Source organism: Leptopilina heterotoma, unplaced genomic scaffold (genome assembly GCF_015476425.1).
Source record: "Leptopilina heterotoma isolate Lh14 unplaced genomic scaffold, ASM1547642v1 Lhet_54, whole genome shotgun sequence".
In the NCBI taxonomy this organism is placed as follows: domain Eukaryota; kingdom Metazoa; phylum Arthropoda; class Insecta; order Hymenoptera; family Figitidae; genus Leptopilina; species Leptopilina heterotoma.
In genome coordinates this window covers 5,747,785-5,772,394 of record NW_025111118.1, presented here as the reverse complement: position 1 = coordinate 5,772,394, position 24,610 = coordinate 5,747,785, and the positions used below count along the sequence as shown (strand labels likewise).

At 22.2% G+C, this 24,610-nt stretch overlaps 2 protein-coding genes across 4 annotated transcripts in view; both read right to left on the bottom strand.

The window, feature by feature from the left end:
• Window positions 1–8,152, bottom strand: part of LOC122508542 (elongation of very long chain fatty acids protein AAEL008004) — a 74,720-nt gene extending 66,568 nt beyond the window's left edge. Inside the window, exon 1 of one of the 2 annotated variants that reach the window (XM_043621963.1) lies at window positions 7,633–8,152. The gene's annotated coding sequence lies outside the window, so the exon portion shown is untranslated. Of the gene's footprint in view, window positions 1–4,061; window positions 4,198–7,632 lie in introns of those variants that run through there. The other variant, XM_043621961.1, reaches the window with a different exon arrangement.
• A 4,279-nt stretch (window positions 8,153–12,431) lies between these two features.
• Window positions 12,432–24,610, bottom strand: part of LOC122508541 (elongation of very long chain fatty acids protein AAEL008004-like) — a 46,340-nt gene continuing 34,161 nt past the window's right edge. For both annotated transcript variants that reach the window (XM_043621959.1, XM_043621958.1), the window contains exons 4-6: window positions 20,959–21,096; window positions 18,267–18,509; window positions 12,432–14,037 (exon numbers count right to left, since the gene is read on the bottom strand). In XM_043621959.1, the coding sequence (XP_043477894.1) occupies window positions 13,690–14,037; window positions 18,267–18,509; window positions 20,959–21,096 (729 nt within the window). In that variant the 3' untranslated portion in view covers window positions 12,432–13,689. The remainder of the gene's footprint in view (window positions 14,038–18,266; window positions 18,510–20,958; window positions 21,097–24,610) is intronic.

Here is a 24,610-nt window from a genome sequence, read left to right as displayed (position 1 = left end):
TTTTGCAGATTCATTTTATTTTATAAAATATATTTCAAAATGAAATTTGTGTTTAAAAATTCTTTTCGCGTCATTTAATGAAAAATTAGGTCATATAAATTTCTGTCATATCGAAGTCAATTTTTAATAGAAATTCGATTAAAAAGAAATAATAAATTTCAAAATAAAACTTTGATGGAAAATGTTAATGGTAATTAATATTTTTCATTACATTTTCATTTTGCTGGTAGTATTTTGCTAGTAGTAATTTTTTATCAAATGTATTAAAAAAATTTTTGATTTTGAAAAAACAAACGTCAATCAATAATTTGGAAAATTAATTTGCTTATTAAATACGCAATGATTGGCATTTTATTATTAATTAATTGTATTTTAATAATTTGAATTAATTGTTTTTGTTTTATTAAAATATTCTTTAAATTATTAAATAGTTAATAAGTACGAAAAAAAAGTGATTTTAATTCCGTAGTATTATTTAAATTTTTTTTTTTTTTGAAAAAGTAAATTTTCAAAACGTAATATATACAAACAGATGAATACCGTTGTTACGAAATTTAATGATTGGCATATTAATAATCATAAGAACAAGTGGGTGCTGACTAAGACTGACAGAGGTTTATTATACATTACCTTATAACATACTTTATTATTTTTTAATAATTATATGTCAAAGACTAATTTTCATTTAAAGAAAATTAATTTTTTCCACTTTCAAAACTGGAAATTTAAATTCAGTTCGAATTTAATATCATCATTATTTAAAATTTAATTAAAAATTTTTTTAATCATTCAAAATACAAGAAAAGTCATGAAATTATTTGAATTTTGTATATTTAAAAAGGTGTTTTTGTTGCTTTGATAATCAAAACTATTTTTATGTTTAAAAATATTTAGCAATGTTTATGAAAAATATTTTTGATTAGGGTAGGGTGGGGCATTACTATTCGCGGGGCGTAACTATTCTTTGTCCTGGAGAGAAAACTATTCATCCGATTAAAGTTTTTTTTACACTGTATACTTGTCATGTGAAATGAACATTGTACGCCACATTTGAGCTTCTGGCGCCATCTATCATTGGAGTTAGGTACCCAAATGTGATTTTGATATACTCGCTTACTTGTTTTCACTCATTTAGTCTGCCATTGTAAATAGTGATAAACGGTCGGAAAAATTATCGGAAAAATTATTTCTAAAGTCAAATTTAGTGCTGAACACGAATATCATAATGGATTTTTGATATTCTATTGTTCAAAAATTTTACAAGTGTTTTTTCAAAAAATGGGCGGATGGGGCGTAACTATTCTTCCACTGATGACAGCAAAAACTACAAAACAGTGTATTTTTTTGTGTGTGCTTGTTTCTAGGTTAGAATTGTAAGAAATTGGAAGAAAAAAACCAGAAAAAATCCTCCAATTAACAAATTAATTTATATATTTTTTTAGTATTATATCATTAATAGCTGCAAGAATAGTTACGCCCCTCGTTTTTTTCGACATCAAAAAAATTTTTTTTTCGTAAAATCGCTGTAGTTCGGAACAGAATCGAGTTATAGCAAAATGATACATGGCAAAATTGTAGCTAAGAAGTCAAGCTTTCAAACGGTTCTACTCATTTTTTTATTTTTTTTTATATACATTTTATAGACTCAAAAATCCAAACAAGAATAGTAATGCCCCACCCTACCCTATTCTTATATTGAAAAATATTTTTGTTTAGACATTAAATTATTAGAAATATGTTTAGAAAGGTTTAAAAATATTTTTATATTTAAAAACATTTGAAAATATTTTCATTTACAAATTTTCAATTTAATTTCTATAATATTAAATAAGATAATATTGTTTTGTTTAAAAATATTAAAAATATATTTTTATTTTGAAATTTTAATTCTTCGATTTCTCAAAGTGAAGTCAACTTCATTATAAAAATATTTTCATTTAAAAATTTGAACATCAATTTAAATTGAAAGAGAATTGGATAATTTCTTTTCCCTTCGATTATATTAATGAAAAATTATTAAAATTGTAAAATATAAAATATTTTTTGCGTAGACTGTATAATATTGTATATATATATTTAAAGTACATTGATCAAAGTCCAAGCGCGTTGGTATTTACGTGAGTCGCATTTTAGACTCCGGGATTTACCATAGTCATTGGAGGACGATATTCAAACTCTATTCCAAAAGTTAAGAAAATATTTTGAAAAAAGTGCAAACAAAACTTTTTTTTGTTTATAATTTTTATAATACTAAAGTAATTTCTTTTCCTGGCGATCAAATGTGTGAGTAACGCTTCGTATGTTCAGCTCCAAAATTAAAAAAAAAAAACTAAAAATTTGTGTTAATTTTTTTTTTATAGAAAATTTAATAGAAAATGTATTTTAAAAAATTTTTATATTTTATTGAACCAACATCGTTCGAATTCAACTCTATTTTTTGTGAATTTTAGAAATTAAGGTTTGAGTTGGTCGCGGTCGTTAAAGCACTTTCATGCAGAGTTTGTGTTATGCGTTCGAGACCCACCGGGATTAAAATTTTTTTATTTCATAGCATTATATTTTCGACTGTAGAATTTAAATAGATTTAAATGATTTAAATAAATGTATTTATTGAGATTAGTATTAAAAATATTTTGATTTTTTATTTAAAAATTATTATTAAAATTTTTTTATAATTGTAAATACTTTAAATTATTTTTATTTTGAAATTGATTTCTACAAATGAAGGCAACGTCCCTATGAAACAATTTTTGTGTGGAAAAATTATTTAAATAAATTTTATTTATATTATTTAATTTAAAATATAAAATTAAATGTTTTATTTTATTACATTTATATTAATCAAAATTTATTTATAATGATTAAAATTTAATTGTGTTTTTTTAATTCAATTTTATTAAAACTTACTTCTTTTCTTTTTAATTTTATTTTATTAAAATATTTAACATTAGAAATTCTAATAAATAAATTTATTTAAATTATTTTAAATCTATTTAAATTCTACAGTCGAAAATGAAATGCTGTGAATTAAAAAAATTTCGTTCCTGATGGGTCTCGAACGCATAGCACAAACTCTGCACGAAAGTGCTTTAACGATCGCGACCAACTCAATCTTTACTTTTGAAAATTTGTCAATTCGAAAAATTCACAAAAAATAGAGTTGAATTCAAACAATTTTGGTTTAAGAAAATTTTAAAAATATAAAAATACATTTTCTATTAAATTTTTCAAATAAAAATGATAAAAAAATATTCGTTAATAATTAAAATTTTAAATTTAATAATTGAAATAATAAATATAATAAATATAATAAATAATAATAAATATAATAATAATATTAATTATAAATATTTAGCGCACTGTTTAAATGCAAAAATAAAAAATATTTACATACTGAAATGGAAAAATGAAAAATTTATTGTCAAAAGAGTTTTGCACTCGAAAAAAATGAGATTGATATTTATTGATATTGAACTTTGAATTACAAAATAGTTTTTTGTCAAAAGTAATTCCACTGTTCCACAAATTCCGCCAATTGAAAAACGAACACAGTGACATGTAATTAATTGCTGAATAAATTACTGTAAACAAAACGGTAATTAAAAATTAAATTTACCGCCATGTAATGAATTTTTTTTTGCCGATAATAATTCAAAAGAGAATAATTTATAAACGAGTATAAATAACAATGTTTTATAAATTTATAAATAAAATGTATAGAGAAAAAATAAAAAAGATAAATTTGTATTTATATTTTTGCCTCAAATCAGGCAACCCGTCTCACTCTTGTGTTGCACGTGGTCCAGAATGTTGAATAACCAATGCGCATGCGTGAAAAATTCACTCATACTTTTAAATATCCGAATCGACTATTCACGCCTAATGACACAGACGATTCACACACAATCACTCATAAAGTTTAATTCACACGTATTTACTAACACACGATGAAAGCACGAGGCTAAACCGCGCTCTTCAGGTCAAAAGCAATTCTTCTATAGTCAATAAGATGAATTTAACAACATTATCAGAAGACGGTAAAAAGTAGATGGTCAACTCACCTGTTCCCCTTAATGTACACAATATATTCACGCTATATTTCGTGTTTCTTTGATTTTTAATTTAAATATCAATGACCACGCGATGTACAGACGACACCTCCTACTGGGTAAAGAGGGCACCACCGTTTCAACAGTAGCCGAATAAATGTGTGTTAACTTCTATATGTGCACCGCGCGAAACTTTCGTTATATATTTGTTATACGTAATCCTATAAAGAGCTTTTCTATTTCGTTATATAGATGCGCTTTCTGGATTTTTGGTTAAAAATATAACGGGACAGAGGTGCTCACATTTTAATTTACAAACGGAGGCCTAATTTTTTTTTAAACTTTTTTTTTTCCTTTATTTCAATTTTATTTCATGAAAAGAAATTCTTTAATTTGTCCATGAATTTTAAAGCTATTTTGCTAAGATTTAGTGAAAAATTTGCAGAGAAACAAAAAGGAGAGACATTTAGCCGAATTTTTACTAGTGGGGAATTTTTCATTTAGCCGAATTGACAATTTTTATTTGAACTAATTTTAATTTATTGAAAATTTTTCTATATAATGTAATTGAATTTTCGTTTAATGGAAATTTTCTTTTTGGTAAATTATTTTTAAGTTTAGAGAAATTTCTTATTTTACTGATTTTACATTTGGCGGAATTTTCAAATGCGAACTAATGAATTTTCAGTTTGATTGGTTTTCTAAAATTGAATTTTGTTTGAGTTCTTTTGAAAATGTAATTTTTTATTTCACATAGTAATATATTTTTATTCCACGATTTTTTAGCTTTATTTAGCCAAATTTTCTATGTATAGAATTATTTGCGGCCAAATAAATTTCGTTTTTATTTAACTAAATTTTCATTGAATTTTAATAAGTCGAATAAATTTTGCTTTTATTTAGCCGAATTTTCATTCAATAACATTTTTTTCAACCCTATAAATTTAACTTTTATTTAGTTCAAATTTCCATTGAATAACACTTTTATTTTGGTTTTTATTTAACCAAATTTGCATTGAATAAAATTTTAATAAGCAGAATAAATTTTGCTTTTATTTAGCCGAATTTTCATTGAATAACATTTTTTTCCACCTTATAAATTTGACTTTTATTTAGCCAAATTTTTATTGAATAAGATTTTTTTCAACCGTATAAATTTGACTTTTATTTCGCCAAATATCCATTAAGTAACACTTTTATTTTTGTTTTTAATTTAACCAAATTTTCATTAAATAAAATTTTAATAAGCCGAATAAATTTTTCTTTTTTTAGCCAAATTTTCATTGAATACATTTTTTCCATTGAATAACACTTTTATTTTGGTTTTTATTTAACCAAATTTGCATTGAATAAAATTTTAATAAGCAGAATAAATTTTGCTTTTATTTAGCTGAATTTTCATTGAATAACATTTTTTTCAACCTTATAAATTTGACTTTTATTTAGCCAAATTTTCATTGAATAACTTTTTTTCAACCGTACAAATTTGACTTTTATTTCGCCAAATTTCCATTAAATAACACTTTTATTTTGGTTTTTATTTAACCAAATTTTCATTGAACAAGATTTTAATTAGCCAAATAAATTTTTCTTTTATTTAGCCAAATTTTCATTGAATAAATTTTTTTCAAACCTTATAAATTTGACTTTTATTTAGCCGAATTTCCAGCGAATTGCACTTTTCTTGATCCAAATGAACTTGAATTTTATTTAGCTAAATTTTTATTGAAGAACATTTTTATTCAACCGAATAAATTTTATTGTTATTTAGCATGATTTTTATTGAATAACATTTTTTTTCGGGCGTATAAATTTTACTTTTTTATTTTATTTAGCCAAATTCCCATTGTTTATCACGTATTTAATTGAGAAACTTGATTTTTATTTTGCCAAATTTTTATTAAAGAACACTTACAGTTGGCGTATTCAATTTTATGATTTATTTAGCCAACTTTTCGTTGAGTAACATTTTTATTTAATCAAATTGTACTTTTTGTTTTGAAGCTTTTAATAAAAATTATTTTAACTTTAAAAACCAATTCTAAATTTTAGGTTTTATTTCAATGATTTTTATTTTTGTGTTCAAATTTTATTTAGTCAATTTTTTTATTTAACAGAAACTTGTTTTGCTTTTATTTAGCCATATTTTTCGTTGTGTAAAATTTTTTTTTGTTAAAATTGACATTTACTTTAGAAAGAAATTTATCTTATAAGAAAATAATGTCAAAATTGATTTAGTAAAAGTTTATTTAGATAATTTTTTGTAAAGTATATTTTTCTCTTGACGCAGTAAAATAAATAAACAATTAAATAAATAATTGATAATTATTCAACTTTCTATTTAGCTTAATTGTTAAATGCAGTTTCAGTTCAACCGAATTTTCATTTTATTTATAAAGAAATTTTGGCCTTATAGAATTTTAGATTTGAATATAAATAAACAATACAATAACTTTTTTTAATTATTAAAAATTAATTTTTAATTGATACAAATTAATTGCACATTAATTATTAAAAATGTACATACATTTTTATATTATAAATTCTGTTTTTTTTAAATTAAGTTAAATACAAAAATTAATTCGACAAATATTCTGCTGTAAGAAAATATTTATTGCATTGTAATTAATTAATAAAAATTACCAATGAATTACAAATAAGAAGTTAAAAGTTACAAAATATAAATAAAAAATAAATAAATAAATAATTTAGTAAATATAATATATTGCATTTAATTATAATATTGCGTAATTTTGACCTAATTCAAATTAGTTAATTGATTAATTATTAAGTAATCCACTAATCATCTAATCAAAAAATCACTATAATTAATTACAACTAATTAATTAATAATATTATTACTATTAATAAATTAAAATTGTTTAACATCGGGATTTTTCATTATTTTTTAAACATAATTTTTGCAAGGATTTCCGGTAATGATACCGAAAGTTTTTTGTACCTCCTTATAAATCAACAGAAGACAATATGAATTAGTATACAAGACTTGTTATATCATTTCCGGCAAATTGTACAATCAAGTATTATTTTTTATTTTTCCAATCAAAAATATTCGTCAAAGATTCTTCAATTTTTGTCTTAATTTTTCTCTATTTTTTCTATTTCTTGTCTTTTGTTAAAATTTTTATTATTTACTTTTCTCACGAATGTTTTTATTTTCTAAATATTCTTAGAAAACTTATAATAATTATAAGGTCTCAGTTAATAAAGAAATATTCTTATAAAAATTATAGTTGCAAAAATTATGCTTATAAAAATTGTACTCATAAAAATTGCAGTTGAAGAAATTAGTTTTTTAATTTTTCTTCTTTTAACATATAATTTATAAAATTGTTTTAATTAAAATATTGTAATTTTTTCTTCTTTTTTTCCTGGTTCTTGTTTTCAATTGGATGTTGTATTCGTAAACTTATTTCAATTTATATCGGTAAGCACTTGCATTTAAATACTATATTATTTACATTCTATTTTGATTAATTAGAATTATTTACATTTATACATACGCAAGTTCTTGAAACAAATTAAAATCTGATAAACTTTATACAATAAGTGAAGAACTTACCTTATAAATTAAATCGAATTTTCTTACGAAGAACTCTTTTTGTACAAACACTTTAACTTTTCCCATAAAAAATATTTTTTATAATTAAAATAATCATTTTGATGATTGAATACAAACAAAAATTTATTTTAAATAACAAAGAATTATTTCAAACAAAAAAAAAAAACTTTAAAATTCACTGCTAAAATTTTTTTTAATAATTCAACTCAAATTCGTGTCATGTGAAGAATAATAATTTTCCTTAGAAGAAGTTTCCTGTAAAATATTGATTTCATTTCTGTCTCAATTATTTTTTTCTAGTTCATTTTAAATTATTTCATTTTTTTATTGTTATTAATTTTCTACTCTGCCGGAAGTTCTTATTGCATTTTTGCCTAAATATAAATTATAATTTTTTAATTTAAAAAAAAGAGAAAAAAAAATCACACGTGTCGACAGGTGAACTAGTTCCTGACTCGAGATAAATCACAAGTTAAAAAAAAAGCGAGACGTTTGTCTCGGCAGTGATAACGACACTGAAATAAGTTGGTTCTATGACGTGTAATCTGTACTTTTGGGAGATATTCGTCTGAGTGTTTATACATGCACAGATATATACAAGTAAAATCACCTGAGTCATTATCTAATTTTCTCTCACACCTTTTAAATTTTGACTAATGTCGAGAGTTTCAAATTGTATAAATGACAAATGAAAATATTTTGTTATTTTCGTGACAAGTTTCCAGTAAACTAATTTTTCGTTTTAAGCAAATTTTGCAATTTTTCTTAAAAAATTGTTTCTACTGCTGGCTTTCCTATTTTAAATTTTTATTTATTTATTATTTGTACCGTGGTCTTTCACAATAATAAAAAAAAATTAATAAAAATTTTAAGAAAAATATTTTATTCTTAATATTATAAAATATTTTTTACGTTTATAAAAAATAATAATTTAACAAAAATAAATTTTCAAATGTTTACAAATATTTTTGATATATGCTACCAACAAAAACAATCATAACTTTTATTATTGTCTTAACAGCAATAATATAAATAATTTATTAATTATTTTTGTTCATTAAAGTTAATAATTGAATTAAAAAATCAAAATAGTTTATTATTTTTTAAATATTTTCTGCTGAAAAAGACAATAATAATAATAATTGTTTATCATTTTTATTATTCTGTTGATAGAAATTACAAAAATATACTAATTTTTTGCGATTATTAAAGTTAATAATAATTGAATGAAAAAATAAAAAAATGTTGAATATTTTTGCAATATTTCAACTGACAAAGAGAATTATTATTTTTATTCGTTTATATTATTATTGTAGTAAATAATAATGTAATTAAATAATTTATCTAAATTATTATTCTATTAATTATTTAGATTTATTAAAGTTAAAATAAAAATTTAAATATTTTTGTAATATTTCCTATTGACAAAGACAATGATAATAATTTACCTACAATAATTATTAATGTCTATTTTAAAGAACATCGGTGAAGTTCAAAACATTTATAATCAACGATCGAAGGAAAAAATTATTTTTCACTCGGAAAATAATCAAATTTGTTTGTCAACAAATTTATCTTTTTAAAACATAATACAAATAAATAAATAAATAAAATAATAAATAAAAAAAAAATGAAAAAAAAATGAAAAATTTTAGAACAAATTTTTAATTAAAAATAAAAATAAAATTGTTTAGAAATTTTTTTTTCTAAATTATTGACGATAGACGTGAACTTTGCCAATAAGTAGCAAAGATAATGATTTAATGAAAAAATAATAAAGTTGCAGATTTTTGAAATATTTCCTGACAAAAAAAAATTAATTTGCATCATCGTTATTCAATTTCCATTGAGTGGTAACAATTCATTTTTTTAACTTGATACTAAAATAGTCCTTATTTGCATTTTTCCAACATTGGAAATTTTTAAAAACAATTTTCACATTTTTTATAATGATTTAATATTTACAATATTCTATCTATCAATTTTTTTAAATAAAAATTTCCGATTACATGAATCGGCAAAAAAATTTTCAAATTAATTGCTTCTGTAATTGTGAATAGAAGCAGAAGAAAAAAAAATTGACGGTCTTTTTAAGGTGAAAAAAAGTGAATTACTGAAATAATTCAAAGTATCTCATTGTAATTTTAACATTAAAACTAAAAAAAAAAAATTTTTAATTGATGTACATTCTGCTTATTACTTTTTTGACACTTATAAAAAGCGACGTTTATAATTACACGTAGGAGTCAATAAATTACAAAAATTGGTTTTAATAACATGATTATAAATCGAAAAATATATCTCAAAGATACATAAATTTTTTTTTCTTTCCTTTTTGTTTTTTTTAAAGCGGAAATAGTAAAGTTTAATGGTAAAAATGAGCAATTTTCCGCTAAAGCTACATTATTTTCTTTTTTAGTTTTTTGTACTAAATTTTTTTTTTTTTTTTTAGTACTCAAAAAGTATGTGACTTTTATAAGCAGTTTGTAAAAATAAACGTACAAAGAAGCTCCAGTTTTTTTTTATTTAGTTTTTTTTTTCTTTGAAAAAATAAAGAGCAAAATTGTCAGGCTTACAAACTCGAATGTTTTTTTTTTGTTGATGTTTTTTTTTCTACAAATTCTAAAATTTATAAATAATTTTTTTTTTTACATTTAGTGTGTTCTAAAAAGAACGTCTAAGGTTCTTGATAATAAACAACGTAGAATAGGACTCTTATCGATTTTATATTTTCATTATTCTCCCCAATTGTTTATATGTACAAAAATATAATGAGGATCGTTAATCATTGCAGAGTTTAACGTTAGGTACACGAAGAAGATGCTTGTGTTCATGTCTCTCTCTTTTTTTTTTATCGCAAAAAGGCGCATATTCCACTCACTCGAAAATTACACATTCACTTGCAAACATTATGTTCTTCTATTTTCGAAATCTTTATTTTAATATCTTCATATTTCAATATTTTCCTATTTTTATAATTTCGAATTTTATTTTCTTATTTTAACACATTTTTGTATTTTAATATTCTAGTATTTTTTAATATTTTAATATTTTAATATCTTCCTATTTTCATAAATTCATATTTTCATATTTTCATATTTTCATATAATCTAATATTTAATATAATTTTCTCGTTTTTTTATATCGTCATATTTCAATATTTTCTCGTATTTTTTACATTTTAATTTTTATCTTAATATTTGAATATTTTCACATTTTAATGCGCTAAAGAATATTTCAAATATTTCCGACATTATTATATTTTCTTGAATTATTTCGATATTTTTTTTTTATTTTTCTTTTATAATAATTTGCAATATTTTTGAAATATTTGCAATTATGAAGATATTAGTTTGAAGATATTATGTTCTCGCACATTCGCATTAAACATTCTATAAAGTGGAATTTTATTTAAATCTGGAATAAATGTTGAACGCTCGAAATCTCAACTTTTACTTGGAATCAGCCTCATTTTAGTTACAAGTTTTTTTTCACCCCTTCCTTTTAACTAATCATTCCAAAAAAAAAAGAAAAATCTTGATGTCTTAACAATTCAACAGCCTTAAATTTTATCCATCTTTTTTATTATAATTCTCCAGCATTCAGCGAACATTTTATTTTTCTAGCTTTAATATTGGAACATAAATTTCATACAGACTCACGACTATAAAAACAAATTTTTTTTAGCTTAGATATAGTTTTTTTTCTCTCATTGAAAACACCCGTGTCAATTATTTCTTCTTGACGAAGGAAAAGAGTTTTTTTTTTTTAAATAAATTTTTTCAATTCCTATCGGCAAAAAGTTTAGAAAATACAAGAAAAATAATAATAATAATAATAATAATAATAATAATAATAATAATAAATTTTCTGAGCTTTTAGCTGAATGAAAAATTTCAATCTCAAGAGAATCGGATTTTTTTTTTGTTTTTTTAATGAAAAAAGATATTTTTGGGATTCTTTTGGGATTGAATAAATTCTTTTCCTTCGAGAAGTGACAGGATTTTTTTTTATCTATCTAGTGTACAAAGAGTACTAAATCACAACGTGTAGATTAGTCTTTAGCGTTGTGAAATCGATCATATTTACCATTTTTTTTTTCTTTTTTTTAATTTTTTTTTTTTTGGTCGGTATTATTTAGAGATAGTAAAGAGAAAAATCGATTTTTAAAAATCGATATTGAAAAAAGAAATGCGCTTATTTGAATCAATATATTTTGCGAACAATCACATAGTGACGACGAATGATTTTTTTTATTCCACCGAACCACAAATGTGAATGAGAATGAGAACTGTGACTATAAATATCAATCCCGCCAAACTCATAATTTACAATTATAAAAAACTAATGTAAACGAAATACAATTGTCTTGGATGATTGGTGTTCAATAATTTCGAAATTTGGAAAATTCTCATGTGAATTTTTTCTTCAACTTTTAAAAGCACAAAATGAATAAATTAAAAAAAAAGTTTTCAGATAATCTATTTTCTATTTTCTATTTGAAAATTTGAAAAGCAAAAAAAATATTTCCGAACGTATTTTTTATTTTATTCTTTTTTTCCAAAAAAGTGATTTTTTTTTACAAAATAAATTGTAAAATAGTGTTTAGAATTTTTTAAAAAGAAACGAAGGAAAATTACTACTAGCTTTCTGGGAAAAATTTCGAATGAAGAAAAAAATTCTTGTGTTTCTTTTCCAAATTCGGAATTATATTCTTTGAGGGAATAATTAAAAAAAGAAAAAAAACTACATCGACAGGACTCATTTCACTTTGATTGTAGTTCAGTATTTTTTTCTTCTTTTTGAACACATTCGGGACAATTATTAGAAACATAGTCTTTTTATGACTGAATAAAAATTAGGCGAGCTCTTGGGAAAAAGCTTCTTGAAGTTACGAACTTCGCGTTTTTTTCACTTGTGCGCTCACTCTCAGTCCCTTTTTTTCAAACTGCGTTCCTTGCCAGCGCCCATGTTTTTTTTTTTAAAGTTGTAAAATCGACATCTACTTAAAAATTATTCGTACGATTATTCAGTAGAAAAATTTCATGTATAAATATCAAAGAATTTTTTTACTTTGAGCTTATCCGTAGAGAGAAATGCACAATAGGAAGAATGTTTTAATTAAAACGAGATCGAGAAATTAATTTTTATCATCATCAACTTACAAAAAAAAAAAATTTTGAGCTATTGTGGAATTTATCAAGGAAAAGGAAAAATATTAAGACTCTAAATATTTTCACAGGGTCTAGAATTTTTAAGTTGAATATTTTATTTGATGATAGAATAAATCCCACCATTTGTTGTATTAATATTTAAAAAAATGCGCCAACAGGTTTGAAAAATGTCGTAAGTAAGAAATTTAAATTTCCAATGGCCTGAAGGCAATTTTCAGCCACGGGGCGAGAAAAAAAAAGAGGTCGAAGGAAATTAAATATATTTATTTAGTAGACAGTGTCATTTTTTTTTATTAAAATTTTTTTTAATAGTTTGTTTCGCTCTATTGAATTGAAAAAAGGAGAGAAAATATGTTGCAATGTAAGAGCCCAAATGGACATTGGCCTTTTTTTACATTATTTTCCACTTTTAAAAATTTACGAGATTGTTCATCACATTATTGGTGTGTTGCGTTAGATTAAAAAAAAAAGAAAAAAATTTTGGTTTACAAGACTAGACAAATGGCAAATTCGTAAATGCGTTTCACTTAAAAATTTATTTTATACACTTTTATAGAGAAAAAAAAAGATAGAAATTGCGGATAAAAACGAAAAATCCTTTGCGGAAATTAAAAAGAAAAGTAAATGTATGTGCAAAAAAAGTGAGCATCTCACTATTGTCGCAGTTTCGCGGCATTGGCAAGGAGCGCTCGTTTAAATATTGAAATTTCTTCTTCTTCATTATCATCATCATCATCATCATCATCATTCTTGTGCGAATCAGCCATTTGGAATTTGATGCGTGGCACAGCAAATGAGACACGCAGTAAAAAAAAAAGAAACTTGTTTTTCTTTTTTCACTCGCTTTGTTTTTTGTTTTTCTTTTTTTGGGACGGAGCAACCTTTAGGCAAGTTTCTTCTCCGTATTATTGTTCGCAACATATCCATTATTGGTACCATTGCTGTAACAACTATTGTATTCTTTACTGTAAATTGTGGCATATGACGAGATGCCATTTTGCTTTGGCTTTATTGGATCGTCCAAAACTGGCATGCACGCGCCATTTGAAGATATGCCATTTTGATGCGACCTCTTTAATGGAACTATGGTGTATTTTGTCTTGTAAAAGTCAGAGAACAGACCCAAAAATAAGAAACCATGGAGACCAATCCAAATCATGAATGAACGTGGATAATCGCATTCGGTAAATAATAGTTGGAATTGGTGGGTCATGATCAGTACAAATTGGAACTGTAAGAAGAGAAACAAATTTTTTATTAATAAAATCAAATTAATTATTGTTATTGATAAATAGAATCTAGAAACTAAGCACATTTTTTTAAATTGGAATTTTTTTTCACCGTTTTTCTAAGGATATCAAATTGAGACAAAAAACAAATCAAAAATGTTGCTTCGCAAAACTTTTGATTCCCTTTTTGTCTCACTTTGCTTTGTTATCCTTAAAAAAACTGTGAAAGAATTTAATTTAATTTCAGCCACTAAAAACTACTATTTCTGTTTTCTTTAGAATTTCCACTATACTTTAAATTCGCTAATAATACTAGAAATCAAAAACCAATTCTCAAAAATTATAATCAAATTCTTTAAACCGATTCAATTATATTTTCAAAAAATATTCGAAATTCAATTATTTTCAATATCTAGTATTTTCATATAAAATTTCTCATAAGAATTCGATTATTTAAAAAAAATTTTTTACAGAAATTCAATTAATTTAGAATAGCATTTTCAAAATAATTTCGAAAAAATCAATTATTTAACAAAATTGTTATACAAATTCTTCACAATAATTCAATTATTTTCACTAATAATATTTTTCATGGAAATTTGATTTTTTAAAAATATTTTTAATAAAATTCTAAGCAAGAATTAAATTATTTTCATAAATAAAGAAAACTCAACGAAGAATTTCAATTATTTTTAATACTATTTTATATTAATTAATCGAAAAATTCAATTATTTTTATAAATAAAAGTTTTCCACAAGAATTCAATTATTTAAAATAAAATTTCCACAATATTTATTATATTTCGAAAAAATTAATTATTTAAAACAATGTTTAAAAAATTCTCATGAAGAATTCAATTATTTTCAAAAAATAGCAAAATTTTTTACAGAAATTCAATTCTTTTTAAACATTTTAATAAAATTTTTCGCAATAATTCAATTTTTTTCATAAATAATAAAATTCTTCACAGGATTTCAATTATTTTTGAAAATTTTAATAAAATTCTTAGTAACTATTCAATTATTTTTTAAAATAATAAAATTCTTCGCAGGATTTTTAATACAATTTTACAGGAATTGATCAAAAAATGTAATTGTTCTTAAAAATTTGATTTCAATTCTTGGAAAAAATCAATTATTTAAAAAAATGTTTTTTTAAAATTTTTTGGAAGAATTCAATTATTTACATAATTAATTCTTCGAAAGAATTCAAGTATGTCGATGAATAAGAAAATTATTCCCAAAAATTCAATTATTTTGAGGCATTTTAATAAAATTCTTTGCAAAATTCAATTATTTCCAAAAAATAACAATATTCACCACAAGAATTCAATTATTCTTAAAAATAATAAACTTCTTCTTGGAAATTCAATTATTTAAGAAAATTTAAAATTCTAATAAAATTTTTGCAAGAATTCAATTATTTTCATAAATAATAAAATTCTTTTTAGGAATTCAATTATTTTTAAAAATAATTAAATTATTTAAAAAAATTTTTGTAAAAATCTTCGTAAGAATCTTATTTTTTTTCATGAATAATAAAAATTTCTCAGGAATTTAATTATTTAAATTTGAATTTGCATAAAATTAGTCGAAAGAAATCAAGTATTTAAATTTTATTATACAATTCTTAGCAACTATTCAATTATTTTTTAAAATAATACAATTCATCGTAGAATTTCAATTATTCTTAATACAATTTTACAGGAATTGCTTAAAAAAATGTAATTGTTATTAAACATTTAATTTTAAATTCCTCGCAAAAATCAATTATTTAAAAAAATGTTTGTTTAAAATTCTTTGGAAGAATTCAATTTTTATTTACAAAAATATTATAATTTTTCACAGGAATTCAATTATTTTCAAATATTTTAATAAAATTGTTCGAAAGAAATCAATTAATTTAAATACAATTTTTAATTAAATTTCTTTGAAATAATTCAATTTATTGTTCTTTTAGATTTTAATAAAATTTTTCCCAAGAATTCAATTATTTACATAAATAATTCTTCGAAAGAATTTAATTATATAGATAAATAACAAAATTATTCCTGAAAATTCAATTATTTTGAGGCATTTTAATAAAATTCTTTGCAAATTCAATTATCTTTATAATTAACAATATTCATCACAAGAATTCAATTATTTTTAAAAGTAATAAATTTCTTCTTGGAAATTTATTTATTTGAAAAAATTCTAATAAAATCGTTCGCAAGAATTCAATTATTTTTATAAATAATAAAATGCTTTTTAGAAATTCAAATATTTTCAAAAAAACTTAATAAAATACCACTTAGACATTTAATTATTGTCAAAAGTTTTAATAGAATTCTTTGTAAAATTTAATTATTTTTAAAAACTTTTCGCAGTTCAATGATTTTCAATATCTACTATTTTCACAAAATTTTCAAACAGAATTCAATAATTTAAAAATTTTTTTGTAAAAATCCTCGTAAGAATTTAATTTAATAAAATTCTTCGCAAAAATTAAATTATTCTTATAAATATTTAAATTCTTTCATGAATAATAAAATTCGTTGTAGAAATTCAATTTATTAGCAGGATAAGAAAAAAATAAATTTTTTTTATGAAAATTAAGATTAGTTTTTTTGTCCGTCAAGTTTAATTTTTCGATAGCAATCTTTTTACTACTTTTTTTTATTTTGAAAGCTACTTGTTTAAAATTAATTATTGAGTGCGAAGTCTGCTGTCTAAAGCAGATAATTGCGCGGGAAATTTAAACAGCTGAATAGAAATTCTCAATTAAATATTTTAAATGTTTTTTTACCTATTTTAGGAGTTTTATTAAATTTAAAAGGAATAGAACAGTAATTCTTATTGGAGTTAATTTAAGCATATAATCTTCAATGAACTAAAATATGTATTATGGAAATGCGACAATTGGAGTTAATAATAGTTAATATTAGTTCTAGTTAATATTTAAAAAAAAAAAATATTTTATCAAATACCATTTTTTTTCCTTTTGGAAAAATTTCTTTCTGCTCTGATTTGTGGTCATTGAGATAAATAATATTTTCCCTGCTAATAATACAATGATGTTATGTAAAAATTTGTGAGGAGGTGAAGAGCATATGAGCGATTTTCCTGCCCTCGAAACGGACTCTAATTGAGGTGTCCATCGAAAGTGAAAGTTATACATGTATATATAGTTAAAGAAGAGGCTGTAAAATGATATCGTAACGCAAAACATCTCAACGGGGAATTCCCGGCTCTCGTTTAAACCATACTCTCAAAGTAAACGAGAGAGCAAATGCCGCCTTTAAGGCAATGTTATAAAAATGCGATCTCCTCCCGGGAAGATGTTATGAAATTATTTTTCCCCATTCTTGGTTGTGTAATAATGAGCCTATCACTTTCTATTTTTATGTCAATTTGCATAATATTGAAACTCCATTGGTCACATCGACATTCCAACGAAAATGCAACGTTATTTTTTTTAATTATTATTCTTTTCTTTCTTTTTTTTTTTTTTTTCTTTTGAGGAAAAATTTTCATCTTTTCTATGTAAAGGTCAAATTACTTTCTTCTTTATTGCCAAACTTTTTACAAGAAAATTGCTTTCAAAAAAATAATAAAAAAAAAATAAAGAAAATTGTTTTCAAAAAATGAAATTGGAAAAATAAAGTAAATAAAAATTACTTTTTTTATTACCGAACTTGATATATATAAGAAAATAGTTTTCAAAAAAGTAAATTTTGAAAATAAATAATACCTTAGAAAAATAAAAAACAGTGAATGGAAAAAAATACGAAAAGAATTTTTAAATAAAAAAAAGTAAAAAAAAGCAAAACAAAAAAATGGAAAATTACGAGAAATTTGATTTGTAAAATGATTTAATATGGAAAAATTGAACAACAACCTACAGAGATAAAAAAATATTGGCACCCGACGAGATTTAATTAAAGAGCTCACACGCGAGATTTGTTAAAAAAAAGAGTGAAGAGATAAGATTGCATTAATAATACAATTCAAGTTCAATCTTAATATAATTAGTCCGATAAAATCAAAGTCAACATTCAATAATTGATCTTTTTTTCAAGTACATCGGACATTAAGAGAGAAGAGTTCTTGAATTGATATTTATTACATAAGGTACTTAATGCGCGTTTGTATTTATAATGAGATAATTTTTTTCGTTTAATTTTTTTTTCTTACAATTATAGTATATTTAGTTTATGAAAAGAATATTAAATAAATAATAAATTCTTACCATTTGCAATGTCGTGAGGTACTTTTTCCACCAAATGTATTTTTGGTATTTTGGACCCATAGCGGCCACCATGTAATAGAAATACATGATAATGTGAACGAACGTATTTAAGAGAGCGAAGAATGTGCTATGACCACCTGGTGCAAACTTCATTCCCATCCATACGGAAAAAGGCATCACACCATGATGAATTACGTGTAATGTTGACACATGTTGATTCTTTTTTCTTAATATGAAGAAGAACTGTGAAAAGAAAATTCATTTTCAGTTTTTCTGTTTTTTTTTGAATTTTTTTTTTATATTTTAGAGTAAATTATTTAAAATATATATTGAAATTTACAATCGGGGAGAAAAAGTTTTCTTGATGTAAGAAATTATTTACTTGTACTTGTTTCTTTGATTGAAAATTAATTTTTCTTCGATTCAAAGAATGTTTATTTGACTCAAAGAATGTTTATTTGACTCAAAGAATGTTTATTTGACTCAAAGAAAGTTTATTTGAATCAAAGAAAGTTTATTTGACTCAAAGAAAATTTATTTGACTGAAAAAAAGTTTATTTGACTGAAAAAAAGTTTATTTGACTCAAAGAAAATTTTTTTGATTCAAACAAAATTTATTTGACTCAAAGAAAGTTTATTTGACTTAAAGAAAATTTTTTTGATTCAAACAAAATTGATTTGACTCAAAAAAAATTTATTTAAGTCAAATAAACTTTCTTTGAGTCAAATAAATTTTGTTTGAATCAAAAAAATTAATTTGACTCAAAAACAATTTATTTGTTTCAATAAGAAATTACTCTTTTTCGATTAAAGAATTATTTTTCTTTGACTCTATATCAATGATAAAATTTCTTTGACTTAAAGAACAAATTTTTTGTATTCAAAGAAAAATGTTTAAATAAACTAAAAGTTGTTTACATTTCTCTTATTTGGTTAAATCAAAGAAAAGTTGTTAAAAATTTTCATTTGCTTAATTAAAAAAAAATTTGTTTAAATCAAAGAAATTTTGCTTTTAATCCAAAACCACTTTTTTCTATGAAAGAAAAATTTATTTTGAAAGAAACAAAACGAGTCCAAAAAACTGATTTTTCCAAATTAACAAAAATCTTTTTCCGCATTTTGTGTATATTTTCGGTTAATTAGAATTAATTTTCAGTTTTCTATTTTCTTTTTTCACTTTTTAAAATTTTACAATTATTTTAAATAATGTAATTTTATATGATTTCCAATTATTTTTATTTACTATTTATATTTCCTGTTATTTAGAATTAATTTTCAGTTTTTCCATTTTTTTTACAATTTTAATTAACATTTATTTAAAATAATAGAATTTTTAATAATTTTCATTAACTAAAATTTATATTTGTGATTATTTATAATTCATTTTCAGTGTTTTTATTTTTTGTAATTTTAATTTACATTCATTTATCATTTTAACTAATAATATAATTTTGAATAATTATTATTTACTAAAATTTAAACTTTTGATGATTTTGAATAAATTCCCAGTTTTTCAGTTTTATTCTAATTTTTAGCAATTGTAGTTTACATTTATTTTGAATAATATCATTTTTAAACATTTTTATTTTTACTAAAATTTTTAATTCCGGTTAACTAGAATTTATTTTTGCCAGACAAATTTTCTTCAACCGAATTAGTCAATCGAATTGATTTAGTCGATAAATTTAATGAAAAATTACCAATAACTTGTTTTAAATTTGAAAATCAAAATGACGATAATTGGAGTAAAAAAAAATTGATTTGGGAAAAAAAAATTTCAATTGGTTGAAAAACGAAATTTCTGATTTTTTTTTTTTTAATCAATTTTGAAATTTTCTGCTCTATAAGCATCAGTTTTTTATTCCTTCAGGAAATGGAATGCTATCCGTGTTGTAGTAGTAATCAGCGGTCAGGGTAAACCTTGTGATCCTTGAGCTAAACCTTGAGGAAGCAAACTTTCGAACTTTCTGTTCAAACGTTCAATAACGATCTCGAAATCCTCGTCTACGGAATCCTTTTCGCAAATAATTTTAGACTCACTTTCATATTTTCAATATATTGCATCATAGATGAATTTTTCTTTCGTCGGATATATTAAAATCCCGTGTTTATTAAAAAAAAAAAAAAAAAAAAAATTCACAATTTAAATATTTTTTCCCCTTTTTTCTATTTTCAAATTTTAATAGAAAGAAAATATTTGCAACTGTTTTGTAAATAAATTTTTTTATCTCATTTTTTTGAAAAGTAAAAATATTTGTACATATTTTCGCAACACTTTTTTACATTCTCATTTTATAAATATTTTTTCAAAAGCTAATACGGAGAAACAAATTTTTTTTTGAAAAAACATTTTAATATTTTTGAACCAGCATAGTTGAAAAATATGTCAAAATTTAGGAATTTAGGGAAAAAATAAAAAAATACACTAAAAGAAGAGATTAAACATAAAAATATTTGATTTTCAAATATTATGAAATTTAGAAAATTAAAATATTAAATAGCATATACATGTATGTGAAATTGAAAAACCATTTAAAAAGCAAATAACTTTCCCTGACGTCAATTTTATTTCACATATATTTACTTTTGTTGTTACTGTACGAGAGTTATGGGTTGTTATTTTATTCTATATCCGAAATGAAATATTATGTATATACGTATTTTTAAATTATGAATAAATTATAATGCTTACCGTGTCGAAAAATTCGGTGAACTTGCTAAAGTAATACCACCAACACGTGTTCGCCATTCTAACAGCTAAAGGATTATTTGAGTAATCGACTGGTTGACATCGCAAACTGTAGCCTTTCGCCCAGCCGCTCATTAAGTACTGAAATATTCATAATTTTTTTATTTTGAAAAATCTTTCATTTCATTGTACAATTAAATGATTAGTTGTAATAATTTAAATTAAAAATTTCTTCATCACAGTTTGTTAAATGGGAATTTTACTTCTCGAAATATTTCTAATAGTTTTCTTCTGATTTTAATCCAATTCAAATTTTTTTTTAAATTATACTTATTAAATTATTATTATATATTAATTTTATAATATAATATTTATAAGTAAATAATAAATAAATTAATAGAATATTTCTATTTTCTCTAAATATTTTTCACTCTTTAAAATTTTTGCCATATTTATTAAATTAATGAATCGAATACCCACTTTCGAAGACTACATTATTTTTATTTTTAATATTTATTTAAATTTAAATAAAAATTAATAATTTTCCTTTCTGAAACTATTGAAGAATAATGAGTTATAAATAAGAATTAATAAAATAATAAATGATAATAACAAAAATAAATCATTTTCCTTTATTTAACTTTTAAAGAATAATAATTAATAAATAAAAAAGTAATAAATAATAATAGATAATAAAAATAATAAAAGAAAATATTAGATAGAAATTAATTCACTGAAACTAAAATCTTAATAATGAAGACATTAATTATAATAAAACATGTTAATTATATTATTGACGTTGAACAATATTTAAAAAATTTTAAAGAAAAAAAATTGTTTTATTACTTAATGACGACACTAATTGATAATTTTTTTTTTCGTAAAAGTTAATTACTTCACCTTTGCCCACAGAGAAAATTATGTGAACGAGTTGATTTGTCAAATTATTTCATTTCAATTAAAAATTTAAATTGCCTTCAACTTTAAATATTTTAATGAAGTCAAGGTGTCAATCGTTTTCGTATCAAGTAAAATTGTATTGGATATTTATCATTGAGAAACAGTAGTAATAGCATTCAATTATTTCTCAATGAAATTCTTTCTATACTGATTTAATCAAAAGCCTAATTGGTTTAATTAAAATATCTTATTTAAATTCAATTACCCATTGTGATTTAATTTAACTACAAAAATTTATTCCCGCTCGTAACGAACACCAAATTTGCATTTATAAATCAGAAGATACACAGAAAACAAAAAGAGAATGACAAAATTCTATGGTACATTTTTAAAATTTTTGAATTTTCTGGCTTATATTTGGTCAAAATTTAGGTCAATAAAGGTCTGACATTTAAATAAATAAATCAGTAAATAATAATTAAATAAGAGGTGACAATTACTTCCAATTTTAGGTAAAAGTTTGCGAAATTAAATGGTAAAACTTTTATATTTCTAGATTTTCAGGGTATGTGTTTGGTCAAAATTTAGGTCAATTCAGGTCAAAAGGGACAATTACTTCCAATTTTAGGTCAAACAAACTTTGCAAAATTCGAAGCAATTATAATATTTCTGGGTTTTAGGAACATTAGTCAAAATTTAAGTCAATTAGGTCAACAGCGACAATTACTTTAAATTTCAGGTCAAAAGTAACAAAATTCGATACAATTTCTATATTTTTGAATTTTTTTTAACATAATTTGTTAAAATTAAGGTCTAAATAGGTCGGAAAGGAAAATTACTTTCAACTCTAGGTGAAAAATCATAAAATTTGATACAATTTTAGATATTATTTCTAGATTATCTGGTTCACAATTGGTCAAAATTTAGGTCAATACAGGTCAGCAGCGAGAATTGTTTTCAATTTTAGGTCAAAGTTTGCGCAATTCGACACAATTTTAATATTTCTAGGTTTTTTGTCTCACAATTGGTCAAAATTTAGACCAATAAAATCAGCAACGACAATTACTTTTAATTTCTGGTCAAAATTTCTAAAATTTGATGCAATTTAAATATTTTTGAATTTTTTTTTACATAATTTGTCAAACTTAAGGCCCGAGAGATAAAATCATTATTTTATATTATAAAAATATTGTTACTGTAATTTCTAATTTTCTAGAATTTTAAATTATTTTTCATGAAAATAATAATTGAATTCCTGTGAAATTTTTATTATTTATGAAAATACTTAAATGTTTGCATACAATTTTATTTAAAAAATTTTTAAATAATTAAATTCTTTTTGGGAAATTTGATTAAAATAATAGGTATTGAAAATCTTTGAAAATTAGAAAATTTTTTGAAAATAATTGAAATTAGGAGAAGAATTTTTTTGAAATTTTTGAAAATAATTGAACTTTGGAGAAGAATTTTGTTATTTATAAAGATAATTGGGATTTTTACGAGAATTTTTTTCAAATTTTGAACATAATTGAATTTTAAAAGAATTTTATTTTTTTTTTTTGAAAATAATTGAATTTCTGCAATTTTATTATTTGTAATTTCTCCAAAATAATAAAATTCAGGTTTAAATTTATTGACCAAAACTAAAAAGGGATAAAAATTCAGGTCAAAAGTTTAACAACAAAACTTAATACTTAAGAGAAAAAAATTAAATATAAAATATTTTTTAATAAAATTATTACTTTTCTCATCTAGAGGTTTAAGGCTGTAAGAGATGTAAAACAAAATTTGTAGCATCAAGTAACAAATTCTATTCTATTCTAAAAAAAATACTAATTATTTAGGTATTTAATTATTTAATTTAAAATACTAATTTAAATTATTTATTTATTTGTTTATTTACATAGTTTTTGTGAATTTATAATTTTTACCTAAAATGGTTCGAAAATCAGCAGAGAAAAAAAATTAAAAACATTAAAAAACTTTTATTTATGAAACATGGAAGTTGGTACAAGAAACGAGTAGGTAAACAATCACCCGCTTATAATATTAGAGTAAATTTAAAAATATTCATGAATTTTTAAAAAAAGTGAAAAATAATATAGAATCGAGTAGCATTTAACAGTATTTTTAAAATACTCGAAAGATTTGAATTAATTATTAATAAACCTTATAAAGTGTTTTTAGAAGTTGTAAGAGAAGAACCCTTTATTGAAAAAAAAACGTTTTATGAATATTAACACTTGAGTTTTGTGTACTTTTGCAAAATTCTTAAAACGCATTTAAAATAAGGAGAAGAAAAAAAAACACTAATATATATTTATGAGTATGAATAAGGATATTCCACGCACTTCCTTTTATCTTTCTGTCGGACTGTTTGGACAAACTTGTGACGTTTATTTATCGTCTAGAAAATCTCCGTATAACGAGCATCTCACATTCAAAGAATTCACGTCACAAAGGTTTGCAATTTTTTAGAGAAGTCATTTCCTTTTTTCGATATTTACCAATATAGTGAGCATCTCTTAAATTTGAATTTATAATTAATAGAGGCGTCAATTGATGATTTCGAAATATATGAATTTTTTTTTCCTATTTTTTTTTCTTGAAAAAAAAATTAATATGACCAGAAAAAAAAACAGTGTTCTGTTTATTTGGCGTGAGAGACATTAAATATTTATTTACTTAATATTCATATAAATATAAAAGTGAATTAAATGTTTGCTTAATATATAAATATGAAGTGAGAAAGTAA